This window comes from Phacochoerus africanus, chromosome 15 (assembly GCF_016906955.1).
Source record: "Phacochoerus africanus isolate WHEZ1 chromosome 15, ROS_Pafr_v1, whole genome shotgun sequence".
In the NCBI taxonomy this organism is placed as follows: domain Eukaryota; kingdom Metazoa; phylum Chordata; class Mammalia; order Artiodactyla; family Suidae; genus Phacochoerus; species Phacochoerus africanus.
In genome coordinates this window covers 73,642,542-73,667,019 of record NC_062558.1, presented here as the reverse complement: position 1 = coordinate 73,667,019, position 24,478 = coordinate 73,642,542, and the positions used below count along the sequence as shown (strand labels likewise).

Below are 24,478 nucleotides of genomic sequence, written 5' to 3'. Positions count from 1 at the left end.
GGCTCAATCTCCTGGGCGCAGAGGGAGGGAGCTTCCCAGGGCTTCTGGATACCCTTTAATTAACCTATACGACCCTCTCCTGACTGAGGCCAGCTGAATCCCGTCACGGTCTCGCCAGCTCCCGTGGCAGCACCTGAACTGTGACTCCCAACCTCGACTCAGCTCATTCACCCTTCAGCGGGAGTGGTCCCTCGGTTTCCCATGTGCTCAGCACCTGGCTTGGGGACCCTGAGTGGGGGCTCCTAGGGCTCCTTGGCCCCTGTGTCCAGTGGGCTCAGGGAGTGTCCTGTCACAACGGGCATCCAGGAGCCACATGTTGAGCCCGCAGGGCAAAGCCTCTAAAGTGATTCCTTGGACGTGTTCCCTTGGCCTCATGCCCTTGCTTAGAGCTTCCTCCCTCACCTCCCACCCCCACCGCCAAGGGGCGCAGCCCATTCTGGTTACTCATGGGAACAGTGAAACTTGCTCATCCGTCCTTCCCATGGCTTAACAACAATGCTCAGCAACCTAGAAAGCCCCAAGGGACCACGACCTGTCAATATTATCAACTCTGGACACTGCAATTGAACCTCTGTGCTGGGACGCAGGACACAGACCAGATGAGCAGACGCATTGCACGACACAGCGGGGAGAGCCTGCCACGGCATCCTGGGTAGGAGCTACCCACACAGGGAAGGAAATGGCAAACGGAGACGCAGATGCCACCCTGGGCTGTCAGCTTTATCACGCCACCGCACCCTGCAACCATATGCTTGTTTGCAAGGGTGTGTGCGTGCGTGTGTGCTGCATGCTTGTGTGTTTGAGTGTGTGTTTGCATGTGTGTATAGCCTAGATGCCAGACACACAGTGAACACACAGCCCCCAGAGCCACCTGGCCAGGGCAGGCAAGGTATTACAGTTACAGGGTAGTTTATTCAGGTAACAAGCACGTTTGAATCGACTCTGTGTCAGGAGCCACAGGCCCAGAGGTGAACCTGATGAGCCAGGTGCCTGCCCTCGGGGGCTCCTCTTCCCTTCAGCTCTGGGTGACACCTCACAACAGGCCACAGCGCAGGAGCTTATCTGATTTCACAACTGAGTGTGCACAGTGTCAGGCCCACAAGAGAGGTGATGAACAAACAAATGCTTGAGTAAATGAAGGAAGGCTGCCTGGGCGGGGGGAGGAGGTGGGCCAGGCAATGGGCACCCCCATCCTCCAAGTAAAAAAGGGGTGTTCTGAACAGGGTGCGGCATGGCCACTGAGAGGGACATCTGGTATGTGTCCCCACCCTTGTCACCCTTTCAAAGGTCTCCTTACCTGGTGGGCAGTGACACCCTGGAGATGTCTTTGGGGCCTCCCGGCGTCTCCGAGAGTGGAGCCTCCATTTCTGCACAAGAAGACAAAGAAGAGGAGTCACTGGGAGTTGTAAAGGCCAGGCCCTGGGAAGTGGCGGTGGGCTGGGGGCCGGGGAGGGGGGGAAGGGGCCCGATGGGGGCTGGCAGCAGGGCTGATCCTGGATCAAAGACTGGCCACCGGGCGTCTGGGTAATAAGAAGCAGATGGAGAGGTCCCATCTTGGTAACCTCAGGGTCTGATGTCTTTGGAGTGCTCTGAAGGAAATTAACCCTGAACACAGGACCCCATAAAGCAGCTGTGGCCTTCCTGCACCCAAGACTCACAACACTCTCGGGCACAATGACCTGCCCTTCTTGGCTTCCGGCTAATTGCTTCCTGTCTCACTCTGGGCGCCTATGGATCTGGGGGGCAGAGGAGGGCAGGGACAGTGACTTCTGTTCTTCTGGTGTCCCTCACAGATCCAGGCACAGACAGACCTTCCACCCCTCCATGAAACCTCTTCCTCACCAGCTTGCAGATCACTCAGCTAACATGGAAGGCCCCAGAGAAGCAGCAACAAGCAGACAGAGTCACCTGCCCTCAAGGAGCTGCCACTTCCATGGAGTGAAGGGAGACGTACACACCCATAAGCCTGGGAAGGGCCTTGGGCTGAGCGCCTCCACCCTCACCACCACCCCGGGGTCGGGGCAGGAGTGCAGAGGGACACTGAGCTGATTACAGTGCAACCTCACTGGGTTACTGAGAAGATCAAAGAGGTTGGTGCATAGAAAGAAATGTGCCTGACCCCCAGGAGGCACGGATAAATGTTAGCTATTATCACACCCATTTTATAGGTGAGGGACCTGGGCACAGAGAGACTAGCCTGGCCAAGGTCATGGTGGAGGAAGACTGGGATTCAGACACCCCTCCACCCCCTGACTGGAACCAGCGCTTCATTTAGAAACTAGTGGCCCTAGATCCAAACTGGCCCTTAGGTGTATTTGATTTGGTGAGCACAGTGTTTTGCTTTTTTTTTTCATTGAGTTTGTCACCAGTATTTTGAAGAGGCTGATTTCACATGAAAAATCTGCGTTTCTAACTTCTCTTAACCTGGAAGATCTGGAATTCCTGCTGTAGCCCGAAAGGGAAGCATCTCTGGAGTGCTGGGACGCAGGTTCAAATCCCGGCCCGGTACAGTGGGTTAAGGATCTGGCATTGCTGATCCATGGCCAGGGAACTCCATATGCCTCAGGGAGGCCAAAAATGACGAAACAAGCAAACAAAAAAAACCCGGGAAAATCTGGCTCCCCAGGGCCTGTACTGTGGCTGGCTGTGATGGACTGTCCTGGCAAGTCCCCTCCCGACGTGTTGACCCGTTAGGACGCCAGCTGGCTCCCCAGGAGCATTTCCCCATCACTGGCCTCCTTGCGGCTGTGCGGCTCTGCTGGTCAGGGCGAGAGGTAGAGGACGTCAAGTGGAAGGTGTCCCCAGGACTTGGTGTCACCTCTGGTTTAGTGGTGGAGAGGGAAGGTCAAGGAAGCCTTCTAGAGGATCCACAGCAAACTAATGTCTGTTGAGCCCCCACTGTGTATTGGTGCTGAGCTGGGTGCTTTTACACAGGAAATCACATCTACTTTTCATAATCAAACTCTAAAGTAGGTTTGATAAGGACCACATTTTTTTTTGCTTCAGGAAAGTGAGGCTCAGAGAGGTTTAGTGACTTGCCCAAGGTCACACAGCCAGTATGGGGTGGATCTGAGATGAGATCTCAGGCCTTTTGATGCAAAATCTGCTCCATGGTGCTGGAGAAAAGTGTGTGCAAATTCCCCTGAGAGTCTTAGTGTGTGTGTGTGTGTGTGTGTGTGTGTGTATTGGGGGAGGAGGCAGATAGATAGTGGTTGGGGGGAGCTGGAAGTCAAAGCATACAGAGGAAGAGGAAGAGAGGAGTGTCCCAAGGGGGAGCCCCTGACTCAAGAAGAGACACTGGCACACAAATACTAGGCAGATGAATATTGAGGTGGACACAGAGTGGCCACCAGGCAAACAAAGGACATCCCAGGACAAGGTCTGCTGGAAAGCCCCGTGACGCCCACACTGAGCCTCGCTCACAAACAGCACTTCCCAGGAAGGGACTGCCCACGTCTCCGTCCACATTCCTTCCCACCAACCTGTGGGCTCCTCAAGGGCTTGTCTGTGGCTGTGCCTGGCACACAGTAGGCGTGTGACAGCCTCTGCTAAATGACGGAGCCAGTCAACAGCCGACAAGCCAAGGCCAGCTGGGTGTGCAGGATTTTGGCTACAGGCTGCAAACCCTAGGATTGTCAGTCATTCAGTAACAGCAAGATGCCAAGTATGGGTTGGCCCCTGGAGATGGAGAACACAGCACAGGGTGGACAGAAGCCCTGCCCTCCTGGGCTCATCTTCCAGGGGAAGAGACACACAATTAGCAGAGAAACAAATGAGTATGTGATTTGGGCAGTGGTAAGTGCTGTAGAGAAAAATAAAGCTGGGTAAGAGGACAGAGAGTGATGGAAGGCAGTGTTTGAAACTCAGGGGTCCAGGACGTTCTCTCTGTGCAGGGGATTTGAACACAGACCCGGTGGAAGTAAAGAAATGAGTCATATAGAGATCTGAAGGAAGTGTGCTTCAGTCAGAAGGAACAGCAGAAGTGAAGCCTCTGAGACAGGACTCTGTGTGGAGTGTTTGAGGAAGAGGAAAGAGGCATTGAGGTGGCAGTGACGGGAAGAAGGGGGGATAGGAAGGTGTTTGGAGGGCAGATCATGAGGACACTGGATTTTTTGTTTTTTTGTTTTTTGATTTTTTTTTTTTTTTTGGCTACAGCATCTGAAAGTTCCTGGACTAGGGATCAAATCTGCGCCACAGCAGTGACCTGAGCCACTACAGTGACAATGCCAGATCCTTAACCTGCTGCACCCTGAGGACTTTGAATTTAGAAGGACACAGATGCCTGACATTTCCATGGCTTACTGACAGCCATAAAACTCTAGAGCTAGTACAGATGCTGTGATGAGCTATCCAGGTCTCCCGTTTAGGGTCAGGCCGTCCTCCTTAGCTGCCCGATGTGCTGGCTGCTGACGGCTCAGCCCGTCTCCAGGAACCACTCTCAGCTAGAGGAGTTGCCTTGACCAGGGTCACATCCACTCCCTCTGCAAACCGTACCCAACGACTTACAGACACCCTCTGGCCCCTAGGCCTCAATTTAGGATGACTCTCAGTGGTGGAGCCCCATGGGACCAGCTGAGGCCTCCGTCGTGACTGCATCACAGCTCAGCACCCTGCCCACCCGTTTCCCTCACCGTCTCCGATACGGATCCCAAGAAGCCTCCTGCTCACAAACCTCCACTTCAGAGCCTGTTACCTTGGGAAGCTTTCCTTAGACCTAGGAGTGATTTTCACATTTTCTGAGCCTTCCCCCAACCCTCACCATCACCCTATGCAATAGGCAGGCCACAGATCCTCCTCGTTTTATAATAAAAGGGAACTGGGACTCAGAGAGGGACAGGGAGGTGCCTTGAACAGATAAGCCACAGAGGGCTTATATTCCAGGTCCTCCACCTTCAAGTTCAATGCTTTTGTTCAGTCCATCCAACACACATGGCGCTCCTACAGATTGTGAGTCTGTGCAAAACAGAGAACAAGATGCAGTCCCCATCGGCCAAGGGGACTGAGACTCATGCGGGAGAAGTGTGTTGAGACTTGGGTCCAAAGTCTCCAGGTGACTGCAGACTTTGAGTGCTGAGTGGGTGACGGGGGCTTGTGTGTTCAGATAAGGGTCCAGCCCGAAGGAGCCAACCAGGGGTCTGAAGCAGAGGAGGTACGTGGTCAAATCTGGCTGGTACAAGGACCCCCTCCACCCCCATAGCAAGTTGAGAATAGACAGGGACAGTGAGAAGGCTGGAGGCTGAGGTTCCTCTCTGGAGGCCGTCACAGTCATCCACCCAACTAAGAGATGCTGGTGGCCTGGGCTATGACCCAGGGGCATGACGAAGAGCGGCAGGCAAGGGGAAGGGATACGCGGGACAAAGGAGGCACAGGGCACGGGGTGGACTTGGTGTTGGTGACCAAGATGCCCCCACTGAGTCAGGACAGGGGCAGAAGCAGGCTCGTGGAGGGGGATGGGTTGGGCTGGGGACAAGCTGAGCGAGAGGAAGGGTCCAGGTGAGCAGGGCATGTGTGGCTCCGGTGCTCAGGAGAGAGACCTGGGTGAGAAGGGCGGATCCGGGAGTCCACAGCCATCCATCAGGAGGGACAGGAGACTCCAAGAGGGCAAAGCCCCCGGGGACACAGAACTGGCTAAATTCAGGGTGTGGTGTCTTCAGGTTATTTTTGAACAACATTCAATCTGAACATCACTGCAACTCTTCCAGAGTCTAGGTAGGGTTCAATCCAACCACTGTCCCCGGGGCTCACCCCTAATATTCAACCCCAGGGGTGCTTCCAGCCCAGGGACCTTCAATCCATGGGTCCTTTCACCTTTCTACTGCCCGTCACCTGCCGGGTTTCATTTCCCTAATTCGCAGCTCAAATTCTGCGGTCGGTGACTATAAACACTGGCTCCACCCCCCAGCTGCCCTGACGCCCTTCCCCTTCAGCACATGCTCCTGGTCAAGACACAGACTGGGTACATGCAACCTTTCCACCTACCCCATGCTGGCACCAAGCAGCAGATGAAACTATGAAACTTGCTGACTGGCCTCCCTTCATTCATGAACAGAGGAAAGCATATCCCCAGTTCCTCCATCTCACCGTCCTAGTGGTTTCCACCTCTTCTCTCTCATCAACCCCAATGCCACTGTCCCCAGATGACCTTGAGAAAACAGAAGGAACAGAAGAGCCCTTCCAGAGGCCCCACCCCCAGGCACGCCCCCCCACCTGCGCCTGGGTCTGCATCCTCTCATCCTAGGCTCCCAGGTTAGGCCAACCCTCCGCCAGCACGCAGGAAAGCCCTTCTCCTGCAAAGGTTTCCTGTGAAGGGCCAGCTAGCAACAGAACAGGCTGTGTGAGCCATACGAGCCCTGTCACAACCACTCAGCTCTACTGTCTTCGGCAAAAGGCAGCCTCCGACAACTCGACACCAAAACGAGCATGGCTGTGTTCCCATAAAAAGGTACTCATACAAGCAGCCTTCCGGTGGGATTTAGCTGTCCTCTGCCCACCCCCAATGCAATCTTGAGGCAAACATGCTGTTCTTCCTCCCATCAAAAAAAAAAAAAAAAAAAGAAATGAAAAAATCCCCTCTGGATCCTGTTTAGCTCTTTTCCTAGAAAAGCTCTCTGGTAGAGGGTGTCTTCCCTGTTCTCCCCTGGGCCACTCCCACCAGGCTCTTACCCTCCCTCTACCCCAGTAGCCTCGATGATGTGGTGAGATCCCTGTGTGGCTGGTCCAGTGACTGGTCCTGCCCCCACCCCCATCTCAGCCTGTCACCACCTTTGTTGATGCTCCTTCTCCCCGACACACTTTTTCACTTGGCTCCTAAGATGTCACACTCCAGTCTCCTTCCCCTGCTCTGTGCTCCTTCTCTGTTTCCTGTCCTTCTGATGCATGTGACAGAGGACTGCAGGGGGGAGCTTGACCGGGGACCTTGAGGGGCTGCAGAGCCCTGTTCCACCTTTCTCTGAACTGGCTCCTTGGGGGCTCTCACCCCTATGTCTTCTTGATTAGGGTTCCCCCACTTTTCAAAAATTCGATTCACCCACTTCTCTTTTACGAAAGCCCTACGTGAGTACCTGTCTTCGTTAACCAAAAGAAATCTGAAGAGGATTTTCAATTTTACCAAAAAAGAGGGGAAATAAGAAAACACTGTTTAGCATTTGTTTTGAGCAGTTACAGAGACAGCATGCACCCTGAGCAGAGAGTGGCCCCGCCAAGCTTCCCCGAGGACCACACTAGCATCTCAGCCTCCAGCCGCCAGAGCTTTGAACCGTGTCCGTGAGCATCTGTGCTTTATCTCCATGTATTTAGTGTATCCATTAGCAAGAGGTATCCTAAGGGAATTGCTTCTTTGCTTTACACATTTCACCTTACAGAGCTTTCGTAGGCTCCTCCTACTTTTGCACAGAGGGGGAAACCCGTATGTGGTGATGTTCCCCTCTTTGCACCTCCATCCTGGACCCTCCTCTGGAACCCTGACTACTTGGCACCTCCATTGATAGGCAGCCCCGAACTAAACTCATGTTCTGCCTCCCCTTCCCCTGGCTTGCCCCTCCCACTGTCGTCCTCATCACAGGCAGTGGCAGCTCCATCCTGCGCGTTGCTCAAAACCTTGAGATCATCAGTCATGCCTCTTTCTCTTTCACTCTGCACCCGCTCCATCAGCAACTCCTGTTCCCTACCTTCCAGCCACATCCAGGATCGGGCCCCTTCTCTCTGCCTTCCCCCCACCCCCACCTTGTCCAAGCCTCATCGTCTCTGGTCTAATCATTGCAATAAACTTCTGATGGCTCACCTTGCCCTCGCCCCACAGACCAGCCTCAAAACGGCAGCCAGGGAGACCACACAGGCCTCGCTGCTCCTGCACATGCTAGGCTTTCTTCTACTTCAGGGCCTTTGCACTTGCTGGCCTCTGCCTGGGATGGTCTTTGCCTAGCTAACCACCTGGCTTGCTCTCAGTGAGGCTCTCCTTGTCCCCAGGGACCTTCTGTAATATATGTGCAATCCTTCCTCCTTGTTGTATTTTCTCCTTCAGACGTTGTTGTTGTTGTCTTATTTGTCATTTATTGTCTCTTCTCAGCACCAGGAAGCAAGTTCCACAAGGACATGAATATTTGGATGGGCTTCATTCACTGCTACATCCTCAGTGCCTAGACCGTGGCCTGGCACATGGTGGGTGCTCAAAAATCTGTTGCTGAGGAGGTTTCCCTTAGGTCTAGGTTTCTGATCTCTCTTGTAAAAGGGGGGATCTGGTAATGATCAGGTGGTGCTGAGTGATGGCTGCCTCTTTTAGGTGGGCATGTGCTGCCCAGGTCACCACGGTCCCCTCCCACTGGCAAGTCTCACTGACTTAGGCCATCAGCTTGGCCCCCTTAGGCACCTGTGCTTGGGACCCCTGGTTTGAAATTCCCAGGCTGAAGCTCAAGGGCAGGTGTAAAACTTGCTGAGGCCCTGGGGTGGACCCCTAACTACCCAAGACAGAGAAGCCTTCCTGCTTCACCCCTGCTGGCGGGCAGGGCCTCCTGGAATGCCCCACATGGCCAGAGCTGAAACATCACCCGCCTGACCATTGCAGCTATTAAAATGCCTGTATCAGTATCAAAGGGAAAATGCTAAGCGGCCACTCACTTCCCCTAGAGAATGCGGCTCCGGCAGGGCCTGGGCTTTAGGGCCCACTCCTTCCCCTTGCTCAGCCCCAGGGCTCTTAAAGGGCTCAGGCTCAACCTGGGTCTCTAATATGTGGGTGCATTCAAGTTGTGGCGTGGAGAGGGAGCCCAGAGCAGAGACCAGGTGAGCTCTGCACTCCATAGCCATGACCTTGGGCCTGGCACCTCCCCTCTCAAAGAATCTGCAAAATGAGGATATTACCCACCTGCCAACCTCTTAAGTGTTGCCATGGAAATGCCTTGGGAACCAGGAAGCAGTTACCAAGTGGAATTATGCAATAGAACTTAACATTACGAATAATAACTACAAATATTGAGCAGTATATACCAGGGACTATGCTAAGTGTTTCAGCATTTAATATATATATATTTTTGGTGGTACCCATGGCATGTGGAACCTGGGCCAGGAATTGAACTTGACCACAGCAGCTACCAGAGCCACAGCAGTGACACCAGATCCTTAACCCCCTGGTGTGCTACAGGAGAACTCTGATAATTAAGTTTTGATATTTGTGTGTGGCTCCTATTAGAGCCCACCTGCCCTTGGAGGTTGTGGTGGGACTCCGCTGGGGGTTAGCACAGCTGGCCACCCAACCCCAATGAAGCATCCAGTGCACTCTGAGCTTGGTGGTGTTGATACAGGCTTGAGTCAAGGCCTTGGGGTCTAGTCCAGCATTCCCACAAACAGGGTATGAAGCAAGAGATGTAACACTCTGGACCTTGGTTTCCATAAAATAGGGATAATATTACCTGCTGGACCATACAGGAAGGATAAAACAAGCTGAGATCAGAAAACAAAAAGAGGGGCTCAGATGTGAAGGGGGTGAGCCCCTGCTATGCCACCTTGTTTTTCTTAGGGGCCAGATGAAGGCCACTTCTCTCCTGAGCTGGTGCCAGGGCCTGCCTCTTCCCACATGTCACAGTGGGACTCACCTGGCCTCCTGCACCACCGTCAATGTGTGATTGTGCGCCTCCCCTCCTGGGACGCTCAGACCCCCTCTTCCCACGGGGGAGGGTGAGTGAAGGTCCCGTCCGTGGCCCAGCCTTTTGACCACGAGAACTGGAGATTGAAAGAAGGAGTTGCCAATGGAAACGACCATGCTGGGCAAAGCTCTGGCCCCTGTGCCAGCATCTGATTCCACTGCCTGGCACAGAGTGGGTGCTGGAGTGCACCTGCTGGAGCCTCCTTATTACCCTGTGTTGTGGCTGCTGCTGGGCCGGTTCCCACTGGAGACTGACCATATGAGGGCAGGGCCTGGGCTGGTGTTTGAGCCACACTTGAACCAAATCATCTACTTTTAGGTCTGTCCCCTTAGGATCCGCCCCTGTGGTACCAGGTGGGCTTTGGCCTGGGCTTGGGCAGAACTTGGACAGATGGGGATGGGGGGGGAGGGCAACCCAGGGAGGAGCAAAGGCAAAGGCAAGCAGAGCTGCAAGGGCCCCCCAGACGGGGTTTGTCAAGGGGACAGACCCGAGTGTGGCTGCATGTTCCCGAGTGCAGGCAGCTCCACCCGGTGAAATCAAAGCAGAGGAAATCGTGACACAACCCACACCCACCAAAACTGGACTTGCCCTGTCTGTTCTGGGAGCCCATGTGCTGGGTCCAGGCCCGGGTGCCATGGTGGGGGCGCAGGGTGGGGGTGGGAGCTGAGGAACTGTGTTCTCCCTCCCTCCCCCACTCTCTTTGTGCAATAGACTTGGCGTCTGATCACAGACTCCCAGGGCCATGAAACAGGGACTAGAGGATACCCCAGATGCCATGAGCTGCCCCTGTCTCCCTGTTTCACCAAAGCCACAGAGAGAGTGCTCCAGGCTGTGCAAATCCGAAAAATCAGGAAGGATGCATGCCCCAGTGGGAACTTTCCAGCCTTCATTCGAGAAAGTCCTTTCAGCTTAACGAAGGCTCTGCTGCTGCTTCAGCGATAACAGGAGCTGGGCCCTGGAACTATGTGGACCCAGCTATGCGGGAGCTGGGTTAGCATGGGGCCTAGGACCTCCAGTTACAGGGGGCCTGAGGTCATCTCTGGACCCAGTGCAGGATGAAGCAGGGTCCCCCACAGTAGAATGAGGAGGGGCTGGGAGCAAAAGTGCTGAGATGGAAATCAGAGCCTCACCCCCACTTCCTTCCTTTCCCCAAATGGGTACTGAGCATCTATGTTTGCAGAGCCATGCAAAGTGCAGGGGACACACATGTGGGCAGGGCAGACATGGAGGCTGCCCTTGTGGTACTTACTCTCAAGCGAGGGGCACATAAGCATCTCCAAACCACACACGTCAACGAGAAGCAACCACTGTCATCAGAGGTCTGGCCAGGAGGAGCGAGGGGCTGAGGGCCAGTCCCAGGGCGTGGACCATGCTGGTGCATCGTGGGGAAGTGACAGCTGGGCTGACGTCTGAGGATGAGCAGGGCCCAGGGGAAACGGCTGAGACTTGACCTAACAATGTGCTTCTTGTGACCCAGGCAGGAGTTGTACACATATTAACTCACTCAGCACGCACAGCAGCCCCTTCATGAACAAGGAAACGGAGGCAGAGAGAGGTGACCTAACTTGCACACAGCCAGGAAGGGCAGAGGCAGGAGGTGAACCTGGCTCTGAGTCCATGGCCCCCGACCTTATGGCTGTGCCAGGGACCTGGGGAGGTTGGCACTTTTTAGGAGATTGTAATGTCTATTACTGGAATGCCAAGTGCTGCTCAAAAGCACTTGTTTTTAACTTTTTTTTTTTTTAATTTCATTCTAACAACAACACTCATAAGAGGGAAGGAGATATCTTACTACCACCACCCCCATGTTATAGAGATACAGCCCAAAGCACAGAGAGGTTAAGCGCCTTGCCCAGTGTCACACAGCCAGTAATCAGCAGAGCTGGACGTGAACCCAGCAATCTGGCTCCCGAGTCTGCACTCTTAGCCGTGACAGTGTAGAACCATATGGCCAGACTCCAAAAGTGAGGGAAGGTGAGCCAGGCAGCTAGAGAGGTTAGCAAGGGCCCTACCCTGCAGGCATCATGGACCTTATTAAGAAGAACTATTGCCCTTGGAATGGATAAGCAATGGGATCTTGCTGTATAGCCCTGGGAACTATGTCTGGTCCCTTGTGATGGAGCATGATAATGTGAGAAAAAAGAATGTATACATGTATGTGTGACGGGGTCACCTTGCTGTGCAATAGAAAATCGACAGAACACCGCAAACGAACTATGATGGAAAAAATAAAAATCATTATAAAAAAAAAAAAGAAGCAATGGGAAGTCACTGAAGGGCTGTAATCAGGGAGATGTGATTGAATTTAAAGGTTCTGAAAGATGACCCTGGCTGCCCCATGGATGAGGAAGGGGTGGGGAAGAGTGAATGGGGGCAGATGCGTTAGGAGGCTGCAGCCTGGCCTGGGAGAGCCGAGGGTAGCTCGGGTGGGGAGGTGTAGGCTGTGAGACAGAGAGGAGGACAGGTCTGTGGGATGCTGAGAAGGTGGGGCCAGTAGGGCCTGGGGTCAATGCAGCTGGACTCCCGTGTACTCACAGATGAAGGTGTACTGGGGAGGACCGGCCTTCCTGCTCAGCTTAGAGATTGCATTTGAGATGCTTTCAAGACAGGCAGGAGGGGTGGGATGGTAGGTGTCGAGGTGGGGTCTGGAGCTCTGACGAGATGGAGCACATACAGGATATTACAGCCAGAGGTGTCCAATCGTGGAACAGCCAGCTGCATAAGGTAGTGAGCTCCATGTCACCGGGGATGTGTAAGCCTAAGAACCAGGGATGCTGTGGGCATTCCTGGTATAACACCGAACTCTCTTCCTTCTAACACTTTGATTCTATGGAGTGAGGAGAAGCTGTCATGTCACCAAGGAAACCTCAGTGCCAGCTCACAGGGAAGTCATTAGGCTGTTCTGAGAAGAGCCCCAGCTAATGCCCTTTAACCAGCCCCCTTTCTGCATCCCTGTCCCCAGAAGCCACCCCTCCTGTCCCACCCCAGAGGCCCCTTGTCAGAGAATGACCAGATGCAGAAAACCTCAAAGTGATGGCTTAGAGACACCTTCACAGGGCACCTGTGGTGTGACAGGAGACTTCAGGTGTTAAGCTCCTTGGATGGCAGAATCCCAGGCCCATGACAGCCTTTTGGGGGAAGATGTTTCCTCGGGGGAGTGTGGGGGGTGGGTGGAGGAGGGAGTAGCAGGGCCTCCCCTGCCGGACAGAGTGAGACTGAGCTGCCTGGCAGGGGTGGGATGGACCGGGCGAGCTGCCCACAGTGGGAAATGCCAGAGCCAGGGAACAAGAGAGACATGGCTTTGGACTGCGGGCATCAGGGAGGCCAGGAGGCTGGGGACGGGTGCGAGGAGAAGAAAGGGGCCGAAGAGGCCCAGCCTGTGTGGACTCTAGCCATGCGGGGTTTCAGGAAAACCCACAGTAGCCTCCAGGAGGGGAGACAGGGGCCCAGTGTCCCCCGGAAAGGCTGTGCCCAGCCTCTAGGGCAGGCAGTTCCGCCCCTTTGTGCTCCCCTTTGAAGGCTCAGAGGAGCCCCTGCTGCCAGCAGTCCCATTCCACCCCACCCCCGCCCCCTGCAGAGAGATTTCTTTGGAGGGGTCCAGACCCAGGGCAAGGGGCCTGCAGATGGGAGTGGGGGGTCCTCGTGCAGTTGGACCCCAGCCAGCCCCGCCCTCCTAGCCCCCCCCTAGAGCCGGGCCTCAGTTCCCTTGGAGGAGTCTGCTGACTTCCTTCCTTACTGTGGACCCAACAAGACTGCTTCCACAAGGGCCAGAGTCCAACCACAGAAGTGGGAGGAGGATTCCTATGGCTTCTCCTGAGACCTCCTTCCTTCTGGATGGCAAACCCTCAGCTGATTTTATTTTTTGAAAAACCAAGACCAAACCAAACCCAAACCAATGCCCTCCCTCCAAAAAAATAAATCCCCTTGTGTATCCTTCCTCACACCTTCCATACTTTCAAACTGTGCAGTGCATAGTAGGACTTTTACTGATAGTGCACAGTAGGTCTCATTGTGACCCTCATTACTGCCACCATCGGCTTCTTGAGTACAGCTCGGAACTCGGGTGTTGGGTCCGAGGTACACTGCACAGGCGGTTCCAGGCTCAGGGGCACATATACGTTCCCTCTCTCTCCATCTCAGGGCCCATCAGCTGTGGAGCTCGTTAAACAACCCACCATCAGACCCTGTCCGAAGGGAGTCGCACTGGGGTTTGGGGAAGGGGGACAGCCTTGGTGTGTTTTAAAGTCCCCCACGTGCCACTGTGCAGCTGGCCCATCACCAGTCCAGGGCCGGCCTCTGAGGGCAGGCAGATGTGATGAGGAGGGCAGAGTCACTCTAAAAAGTTTAGTTACTGTAGAATTTTTATCCCTCTTTTGCTCCAAAAGGGGACACTCAGGCAGCTTCAGGGGCAGACAGACACACATGACACAGTGAGGCAGTGGCACGCGAGACGGAGAAAGGGAAGCAAGCACAGGTGATGACACAGGGCTGAGAGTGGGGCTCATGCAAAACCTTCTGCCCGAAAGACTTGGCTCTACGACCGGTGAACCTCGGAGTTGGGGCTAAGCTTCCTGGAGGACAGTTCATTGTCCAAGAGACAAGATCCAACTCACCCCTCCTGGAAGCCGAAGCATTCTGGAAGCCAAGGCTGAACAGGGACTTTCCTAAGGGTCTTCATGACCAAGGCGCAATGTCACAAACGGCATCCTCAGGGCTGTTCTTACAACAATGACGGTATTGTGGGCCGAAGTCAAGTCAGCTGGGTAAATGCCATGACTGCTGGAGCCGAACCAAACTGAACTGCACAGGTCCCTAGCCCAGTGTCTGTGGCTGCCTCAGCGGACTTAGAGCAATACAGTACTTTCTACACATGGTATAGACATGTGGCTCGAATGCTGACTCTGGGGCCAGACTCCAAGGCCTGTTTCTGCTACTTACTAGCTGTAAGACCTTAGGAAAATTATGCAACCTCTCTGGGCCTCCATGTTCTCTCTATAAGAATGGAATAGTAGGAGTTCCCTGGTGGCACAGCAGGTTAAGGATCTGCATTGTCACTGAAATGGCTTGAATCACTGCTGTAGTATGGGTTCAGTTCCTGGTTTGGGAACTTATGCATGCCACGGACTCAGCCAAAAAAAACAAAAATAAAAGTAAGAAGGGAAGAATAAAAATATAATCACTCCATAGAATTAAATGAATTAATAGATGTGAAGCTCTCTGAACAGTCCGCAATAAATATTTGCCTTTAATAAAATTGTGGGAGTTCCCGTCGTGGCGCAGTGGTTAACAAATCCGACTAGGAACCATGAGGTTGCGGGTTCGGTCCCTGCCCTTGCTCAGTGGGTTAACAATCTGGCGTTGCCGTGAGCTGTGGTGTAGGTTGCAGACGTGGCTCGGATCCCGCATTGCTGTGGCTCTGGCGTAGGCCGGTGGCTACAGCTCCGATTCAACCCCTAGCCTGGGAACCTCCATATGCCACGGAGCGGCCCAAGAAATAGCAACAACAACAACAACAACAACAAAAAAAAAAGAAATAGCAAAAAGACAAAAAGTAAATAAATAAATAAACAAAAATAAAATAAAATTGTGGACGTGTAACAGGTGCTTCTTTTCTCCGATGATGAGGAAGGCAGTGATGGTTGCAGTTGCTATTAACTGAATCCTGCAACAACTCCTTGAGGAGGACCTATTTTTCAGATCAGGACACTGAGACTCAGGTCATACGACTAGTTAGCAGAGGCCCATGTGACATCAGGTACAGTGGGCTTGGCCACTTTACTGTTTTGCCCCAACCAAAGACACACCAGGCAGCTGGGCAGGTGAGGACGAAGTTCCTGAACCTCAGAGTGGGGGAAGGGTGCTCCCAGCTGCTCTGTCCAGGTGGGGACACACCACACAGAGCCATTCCCATTCTCATCTGGGACCTGGGATACAGCCCCCACTGAAGAGGAGTTAATCACTTCCTTCTCTGCTGGTTGCTGGGAAACGCCCAGCTCCAGGGCACACACCCTGAGCAAATGCTGAGCATACAGCTGGGTCTGGGTTGGGGGTGGGCAGAGGACAGCTGACTGAGCTGACTTCACTGGCCTCCAGCAGCGGGATCTTAAATCAACAACTAATTGGTGAGGGCTGCCTACTTGGTGCAAAGTCCCGGGCTAGACTCAGCAAAGGACTCGGAGACCAGTGAGCTCCTACCCGGGCCATTGGGCTGTATGCGATCAAAAGCCATTGGGCTGTATGCGATCAAATGCAGAGATAAGACGTTAAGGTGGGTGGGGGGATGTGCCTGGGCTGTGGGATGGAAATCCTGTGAAATCAGATTGTTATGATCATTATACGACTACAGATGTGATAAATTCATTTGAGTAATAAAAAATTAAAAAAAAAAAACTTTAAAGCATTGGAGAGGAGGGCACACTGCACCATGTGTGCAAGCCTGGGCCATGATTGGCAAATGGATTTTATCTTGTGCATTGACTCAAATAGACTAAGAGTGGCAGCCTGGAGCCCTGTGTTAAGAAGGATTCTGAGGCCGAGGTAGGCTTGCTGTGTGTGTGTTGAGTGATTAGCAATGGCTGCCGTGGTTCTGGGATAAGAAAAGTCAGCATGTGCCATATCTATCTTTCTTTCCTTTTTTTTTTTTTTTGTCTTTTTACATCTGTACCTGCAGCATATAGAAGTTCCTGGGTTAGGGGTCAAATTGGAGTGTAAGCTGCAGGCCCTATGCCACAGCCACTGCAACACAAGATCTGAGCCACATCTGCAACCTTGAGGCAATGCTGGATCTGTAACCCATTGAGTGAGCCCAGGGATTGAACCTGCCTCCTCACGGACACTATGTCAGGTTCTTAACCTGCTGAGCCACAACAGGAACTCCCATGTCTGTTTTCCTTCTCTGAGCTAGAAGCAGGCAGTGTTGCAGGAAGTTGGAGTAGGAAGAGGGCCCATTTTGGGTCAGGATGGTTTGGGAAGACTTTCCAGATGGCACTGGGGCAAGGTTGGAACGATTAGGAATACAGGGAAAAGGCATCTTTCTGAGAGTGTTAAGTTGTGAAACTAAGTGTAAGGCAGATGGCATTTTGTTTCAGATGCTCTGACTTTTTCCCACTGTCTCTCCCACGAGCGCTGGCTACTTAATGAGGTCCTCAGTCTGGTTTGGAGCTACTTGCTAGTTTTAAGGCCTTTGCAGAAGCTGTAAGACTTTAACAATTCTCCCTGGTTTTATCTATAGTAAATACTGCTTTGTATTTAAAAGAATTAATTAGAGTCAGGAAATAGCTCTTTATCTTACACATCAGCTCTCACTAGTTGGGTAACAGTTTCCTGGAACAGGGTTGAACAGGATTCTGAGGCTTTAGGTTAAGCTCAATGAGAAGCGACAATTGATTTGTAATGTCTGCCGAGGACCAAGAAGCAGAGAATGAAGCACACGCTTGCCTTGCCTTGACCACCACTTGGCCAGACTATTACTATTGTCCAGAAAGGAGAAGGTGTGGTGTGGAGGAGATGCCTCCTGGAGACGGAGGTCCTACCTCTGGCTCCTCTGATACCCAATGTGCAGCTCGGGACCTGCTTTCTCATCAGTAGAGGGAGGAGACTGGACTTGAGGGGCTCTGAGAAGATTCCCACTATTAACTTCCCATAAGACTAGTCCTGAAAAAAGGATTAGTTTTAGGACCGATTCAGCAGAGCACTGGCTGCATCTGAGGGCACCTGGATCTAAGGTTTGTTCGTTAACCGAGGTCCGGGTAGCTGTGATGTACATACGACACTCTACACAGGCCCACATCCCCACCACACATGTTCTCCCTTTGCTAGCCTGCTTCGTCCTCATGCCAGCATTTCGATTGTAGAGGACCCCCATTCAGACCCCCAATCTCTCAGCCACAGCTTTGCTCTCTCCTCCAAACGCTCGTAGAAAGGGTTCAGTAAAGGGCGACTGTACACCCCTTATAAATGTCAGACTTTCCTATGACAATGGGATTCTTCAACATTTTAGCCTGAGAGTTTCAACCACTTCCTCTCCCCAGGGATTCCTGGGGGTGGAAAATGCCCTCCACACCCAAAGGGCTGAATCACGCATAGTGAGAGGGAGCTGCAGTGACATCAGTCTTCCCATCTGTAAAATGGGGTAACGTGAGTATCCATCCCTTAGGGAAGTCATGAGGATTGAGAGGCTGGGAGTTAGAGGTTAGTAGAGGCAAACTATTGCATTTGGAGTGGATCAGCAGTGAGATCCTGCTGTATAGCACAGGGAACTATATCTAGTCACTTGTGATGGAACGTGATGGAGGATAATGCGAGAAAAAGAATGTGTATATATACGTATAACTGGGTCACTTTGCTGTGCAGCAGAAATTGACAGAACATTGTAAATCAACTATAATAAAAAATAATTTTTTTAAAAAACAGAGAGAGACTCTGCATAGCACTGGACCCTGCACATACCCTATAAACGTGAGGCATGTCTGTTAGAGCTGCTGTTACTCTTATTGCTGTGGATGGATGGGGGTCTGCCTGGCATCCTTCAACATTCACCTTGAAGGTGACTGCTTGCTCCTCCTGGCCTGCAAAATGGATTTGGCAAGTTTAAATTCTATCCCCTTCTCTGTCCCCGCATACTGTCTGTCCAACCCTAGGTGACATCTGATTTCCTCCATTTGGGACATTCCAGTTTCTTTTTTTCACAGCAAGCAAATCAAGTAACAGGCAGCTGGAGCGCTCATTAAGGGTCCCAGACCAAGAGAGAGGCGCTGATGGGGGAAGAGCTGGGGCTGAGGTCTGGCAGCCACACTCCTGCTCCCCGGAGCTGACTCCCGCCCCCACGCTCCTCTCCCAGCCCTGACCCACCCCTCCCAGTGGCTTAGTCCCTCAGATCTAGGCCTCTGCTCACATCTGCCCCTGCTCACCTCATGCCGGGCTCCTCCCCTACTGGGTTCCCTCAGCCTGGCCCTCCCTGCCAACTTCCCCTTCCTCCTGCCTTGCAGACACAGTCTCTGCCCCCAGTATGCTGCTTCCCCCCAGGAGGGGTGGTGTGCCTGCGTCCCTAGATTCCTGTCTCCAGGCCATGGTACAGGCTGTGCTGTCCTAGGACAGCCCTGCCCAATGCCCTTCCTGCATCCTTCAGGGAGTGGCCCGGGCTCACTTGCTCCAGGATGAATTGCCTGAATTGCCTGCCCCAGGTCCTTGGGAGCTCTCCAGAAGCAACTTATTATTATTATTTTTTTAAATGACTGCACCCTTGGCATATGGAAGTTCTGGGGCCAGGGACTGAATCTGAGCTGCAGCAGCAACCTACACACAGTTGCAGTAACGTTGGATCCTTTAACCCACTGTGCCGGGGCGGAGGTAGTGGGGTGGGGACTGAACCTGCACCTCTGCAACGACCCAAGCTGCTGCAGTAGGATTCTTAACCCACTGCACCATGGTGGGAATGCCTCTCCAGAAGCACTCCTGTGGCCTGTGGTGTCGGCACCTTTTAGTGCACTGGCCCAAATACCGTCTCCTGAGGGTCCCACAGCAACCCCAAGAGCGAGGAATCCGAGGCGCAGGCGCGTGCTGTGGCTTCCCTAAGGCGGCACGGATGGCAAAGCCCAGCTGGAATCCTGGCACACGGGGACCTGTGAGCCTGTTGAGGGCAGGAACCCTCTGCACATCCACTTCACAGCAACCTTCTGTAACAAAACCATTTCCATGCTCTCCTCTGCCCGTCCTTCCCACTGGGAGTTTCCACTGGTCCCAGCTCTCCCTTCTCTCCCTCACCTCTGCCCTTTGCTCTGAACTGGGCGAGCAGACCTAGGAAAGGAAAGGGTGGAGAAAAGGCCTCAAGTTGCTCCTGGACATCTTTGCTGGCCCAGGGGCTGCTTCTTCCTAGCGCAGCATCATCCCGTAGAACTTTGCCATGTTGCGTATGTTCTAGGTCTGCACTGTCCTGGCTGGTGGCCACCAGCTAGAGGCATCTATTGAGCACTTATTTGAAAGGTAGCTAGTATGCCTGAGGAGCTACATGTCAGGTTTTAATTTTAATTCATTTAAATATAATGAGTCACATGGGACTAGTGGTTACTGAACTGGACGGGGCAGCCCTCAGAGCATCCCTTCCAGAGCCACTGGACTACAGGCCCCTCCAGGGGAGACCTCCTGGGGTCATCTCCATACACATCTCCTCCCTGCCATCACCCCCCATCACCACCCCAGCAGGACAGCCCCCTCCCTCTAGTCCCAATGCCCTCTACTACTGACCTCAGGTCCCACCCTGTTTCCATTCATTCGCCTCCATCGCCACTCGTGCCCCTGACCAGGTCACCGTCCCCTCTGGCCTGCACTAGCCTCTTGTTGGGCCTCTCTGTTCTGCCCTGTTCCTTCTTTCTTTCTATGGACATCACTGCCCTCCTCAAGATCCTTCCATGGCTCCCCATTGCTCTTGCAAAGATGGAACTATATCTCTAAGGTCTCTCTCGACCTAGGCTCCCTGCCTCTCTTCAGCCATATCTTCCACCACTCAGTTGTCCAAGGCAAACACCTGCCTCTGGCTTCCAGCTTCCAGAAGCTGTTCCCTTTGCCCCATATGCACCCCCCACCCCATTCCTGGAAAACTCCTATTTCGCCAGAAGCCACTGCCATCAGGGAGCTGCACAGCCATCCATTCCCCGGATCTCCTCTGCTTCCATTATGGTAGCGTTTTTCACATGATAGGTCACCGCCCACTTTCTTTTCTGTGTCCCATCTGCCTGTCCCATCCCAGGAGGGCAGAAGTGTGCCCCCACAATGCCTGACCCATGGCTGGCTCTTGGGTTCATCTGCTGAAGGAGTGAATGAGGATGAACAAAGGAAGGGGGCAGGAGGAGCGGGGACAGCACAAAGGCGGGGTCAGGAAGCTTAGGTTCCTGGATCTTACCATTGACTCTGGGTAACCTACTGCCCTGTCTGGGCCTTAGTTTCCCCACCTATAAAATGAGGGTCTAGAAGTCAGTAGGAATTTGGAGAGGAGGGCTCAGCAGGGCAAATAACACTATCAGCCCCGAGGCCCTGGGAGCACAAGGCTTGGCCTGGCTAAGTCTTTTTTTTTTTTTTTTTTGTCTTTTTAGGGCTGCACCCATGGCATATGGAGGTTCCCAGGCTAGGGGTCAAATTGGAGCTATAGCTGCTGGCCTGTGCCACAACCACAGCCACAGCAATGTGGAATCTGAGCCGTGTCTGTAACCTATACCACAGCTCACAGCAACGCCGGATCCTTAACCGACTGAGCGAGGCCAGGTATTGAACCCACATCCTCAGGGATACTAGTCGGGCTCATTAACACTGAGCCATGATGGGAACTCCAGGCCTGGCTAAGTCTTAAGCAGAGGAAGCCAGGATCTGGGAAAGGGCTGGGGCACGCCCTGGATCAGGAGGGGCCGGTCAGGGGAGAGGATGAAGAGCGGACTGAGCAGAACGCCGAGGGTCAAATGTTTGTCGCTCCGCAGCCAGGGCCAGGGAGATACCCGGGGCAGCCTTCACTGTCCTGACACCCTCCCCAGGCCCCAGCCAGCCCCCTGTGCATTCTCTCCATCAGCTGCAAAGGCTTTCTGGCCCCGCTGAGCCCAGAGGCTTCCCGCAGGGTCCCAGGGGACTGTGGGTGGCCTGACAGAGCCCTCTGACTTCCCTGGGGCCCAGCAGGGTATGGGAAGGAGCTGATGGCAGCCGTCACGGGCGCCCCTCTGGCATCAGCAAACTTGCCCTGTGACCAGCCTCTCTGCTCTGGCCTCTGACCGCCCTCTCCGTGATCCCCCTGGAGGGCTACTTTGACAAATACAGGCTTTGCCTGGGAGAGGCAACCTGAGAGGAGCCTGGCTGTGGGGCCTCATAGCTTGGTGCCCATGTCAGAATGGCTACCGTACCCACTGCAGTTATGGCTGGGCTCCTACACGTTCTGTCATCACCATCATTTGGGGAGCTCAGAGGGGTTAGGGTATTTGCCCCAGGTTGCACAGCTTCTAAGTAGCTGAGTGGGGATAAAAGCCAGATCTACTGGGCTCCACCTCCACTATTCCATACCCCCGCCAACTAAGTGAGAAGTTCCCTGCCAGGTCTTCCCCTCGGAAATCTTCTGTGGCTGCCCCGTTCTGGGAGTTCTTCCCAGTCCGCTGTGGCCTTTACCTGAGGGTCGTCCCCTTCCTCTGGACCCTGGATCCCCTGTGCTCTCTAGATTCTCAGAAGTCACTAGGCCTCATGGTCTCACCGCCTAGCCTTTACTGTGGTGGCACTTATGAAACTGTTACGTCCCTTCTTCCTATGGATGCTGGGTCTTGTCATTTACTCCCAAGACTGCCATGGCTAAGAGACACTAGTGGCTTTTAATATGCTTGGGTTCAAGGACATTTAGGGGATGGGGGAAGCTCAGCATCCTTCTCCCAGAAAAAACACACAGACACAAAATTTTAGGGACCATTCCAAGAAACTAAGGACAAGAAGTCCAGCTTCAGAACCAGAAGGTAAGGGCTGATTGGTGCCAAAGGACAGGAGAACCAGAACAACCAACACCTGGGCCCTAGCGTCTGGGCAGGGACCAGGACACCACTGCCCTGCAAGGACTGCCCCCTGTGCCCCTCAGCCCCTTGGATGACTCACTCCCTCACTCTCTCTTCCCAACGGAACATAGCAATAAAAGTCAGCAGCACTGATCCTCGAGGGATGGATGGGGAGGGCCGCGGGGGCCCAGCAAGCCTCGGCCCAGGCCACGGGGCTCAAGTCCCGCCGCGTGGGCGCTGGGCGGCTCTCACACCACGGTGGCGGAGTGCCAGAGGGAGAAGTGGAGCCTGGCCGCCTCTACGCGCTTCCCGCGTCTTGCCTTCCTCCACCTGCCCCGCGCGCTCAGGGCGTTCCTAGGGTGGAACGCGGGGGGCGCCTCCCCGAGGCGGGAGCCGAGGGGTCCAGCGCAAGCTGTCCGGGTCCTCCTGGCCTCTGGCAGGGCAGCGTCCGTCCCTACCCCCACCCGCCCCGAGACAACTGCTGCGAGGCCAGGGCGCACCGTGCGGCGGGGAGAGCAAGAGCACACGGGCACCGGCTGGTCCAAAGTGTAGAGGCTGCGCGAGGGGGCGCCGCGGGGAGGGATAAAAGGCAGCAACAAAGAGCACAGACCTCATCCAGCAGTTGGTTGACTCGTCCCAAAATAGCCGGCTCCATTTGCTGCTCCCCACGCTCTGCTTCCAGGCGCAGCACCCGGGCCTGCAGCTCGGCCGTCCGAAAGTGGGCGAGCAGGCTGAGCGCCAGCGAGCAGAGGGCCAGCGCCAGCAGCCCGCAGGACCCCGGGCTCGGCAGCCGCGCGCAGCGCTCCACCGGCGCCACCGTCAGCGCCACCGTCCCGGGCGCGCCCAGCTCCCCAGGGCCGCGGGCACCGGAGTCTGTCGCTTTGCGGGAGCGCTCCGCTACCATCCCCTCGCGTCTTGAGAACCAATAAATAAATAAATAGAATAAATAAAGGCGAGAGCCACTGCCCACAGGCGCGATCCAAGCTGCGGGACAGGGGGAAAGGGTTTGTGTCGGTGGAATATGTCCCTTTCCTTTGCTCCCAGCAAAGAGGATGGAGGAAAAAAAAAAAAAAAAAAGGCAGCTGGAGGGGGAAAGCCGAAAAAAGAAAATTACAACCAGCAGTAATCGGGGTACACCCAGGTGAGAAAAAAAAAGTTACTTCGAAGAACGCTCCAAGTCCAGGAAAGTTAGGGGAATCTGGCCGGTTTTCCTTTCCGCCCCGTCTTTCCCTTCAAGTATCTGCAGAGTCCTGGAGTTGATTCTGCGCTGTCTGTCCTAGATGTCTCCCGTCTCCCGGGCGAGCCAGTTTCAGTCCCGGGGCGAAGGGGCGCACACGGAGGGCCCCATGGGCAGAGGTGGGTCGTGGCCGCGGCGGAGCAGCGCTGGGGCCGATTCCGGCGCCTCTGTAACTTGACACACTAGCTGCGGCTGCACGGATCGGATGAGCAATCCGTGCTACTTCCCAAACTAATCTCTCCCGCCCCCCTCTCTTCTCCTCCTCCCCTCTTCTCCTCCACCTCCTGCGGGGCAGACGGCTTGGGTTTGTTTATTTATGCAAACTCGCCCGGGGTGGGGGGCGTGGTGTGCAGGGCTAGCTGCCCCAACCCACCAGGCCTGGGAGCCCCTCTCCCGAGCTCCCATCCCCTTTGAAGTGACACTTGGGGTTATTTATAGGCAGGAAGGGGGTGTGGAGTGGAGCTGGGGCTTCACTTCTTTCCCTTTTCCCGAATTCACAAGGAGGGCCCTCTTTGCCTTCCTCCTAAGTCTTGGGTCCAGGCATCACTCTGCCTTCTGACAAGCTGGCAAAGCCAGTCTTTGGGATCCTCTGAGAAGCGGGTCTGAGTTAACATCAGGCATCTAGACAGACCTCTGGCTCCTAAGCAGGACTATCTGAGTCCCTTCAGCTGCCACTCAGCACCCCTCCCCACCCCTGTGATGTCTCCTCCCCTCTTTTGCTCCCCAAACCAGCTCCAACTTGGGCCCCAGCACCTTTGATGGGGCTCATTCCACCAACCACATCTTTACTCCAGGGTGAAAAGTCAGCTGTCTAGGGGGGCAGCAGAACTGGTGCCTTTGTCTCTTTCAGGATTAAGACATCAGGTACAGGTGCATAAAAACTGAGCTGAGAGTTATTCTGGGGTGTCCGGGAGGCCAGTCAGTACAGCCACCTGCCAGTCCTGAGCCCTCCCCTTCTTGTCTGCCATTGATCTAAGACCCCTTCCAGCCCTCTGCCGTCAGAACAATCTGCCTCAACCATGGAAGCCATTAAGGTGAGCAGTTCTCCCTCACACACTCCTAGCCTGCTCCCTGCTGTCATTTCCTATGCTCCAGCA

General features: G+C 54.1%; 1 protein-coding gene across 9 annotated transcripts in view; it reads right to left on the bottom strand.

The window, feature by feature from the left end:
• The window catches only part of COL13A1 (collagen type XIII alpha 1 chain), a 166,427-nt gene extending 142,796 nt beyond the window's left edge, over nt 1-23,631 (bottom strand). For 8 of the 9 annotated variants that reach the window (XM_047760405.1, XM_047760406.1, XM_047760412.1 and 5 more), the window contains exons 1-2: nt 22,755-23,630; nt 1,298-1,367 (exon numbers count right to left, since the gene is read on the bottom strand). In XM_047760405.1, the coding sequence (XP_047616361.1) occupies nt 1,298-1,367; nt 22,755-23,048 (364 nt within the window). In that variant the 5' untranslated portion in view covers nt 23,049-23,630. Of the gene's footprint in view, nt 1-1,297; nt 1,368-22,754 lie in introns of all 9 variants that reach the window. The other variant, XM_047760409.1, reaches the window with a different exon arrangement.
• Between the last annotated feature and the right edge of the window lie 847 nt (nt 23,632-24,478).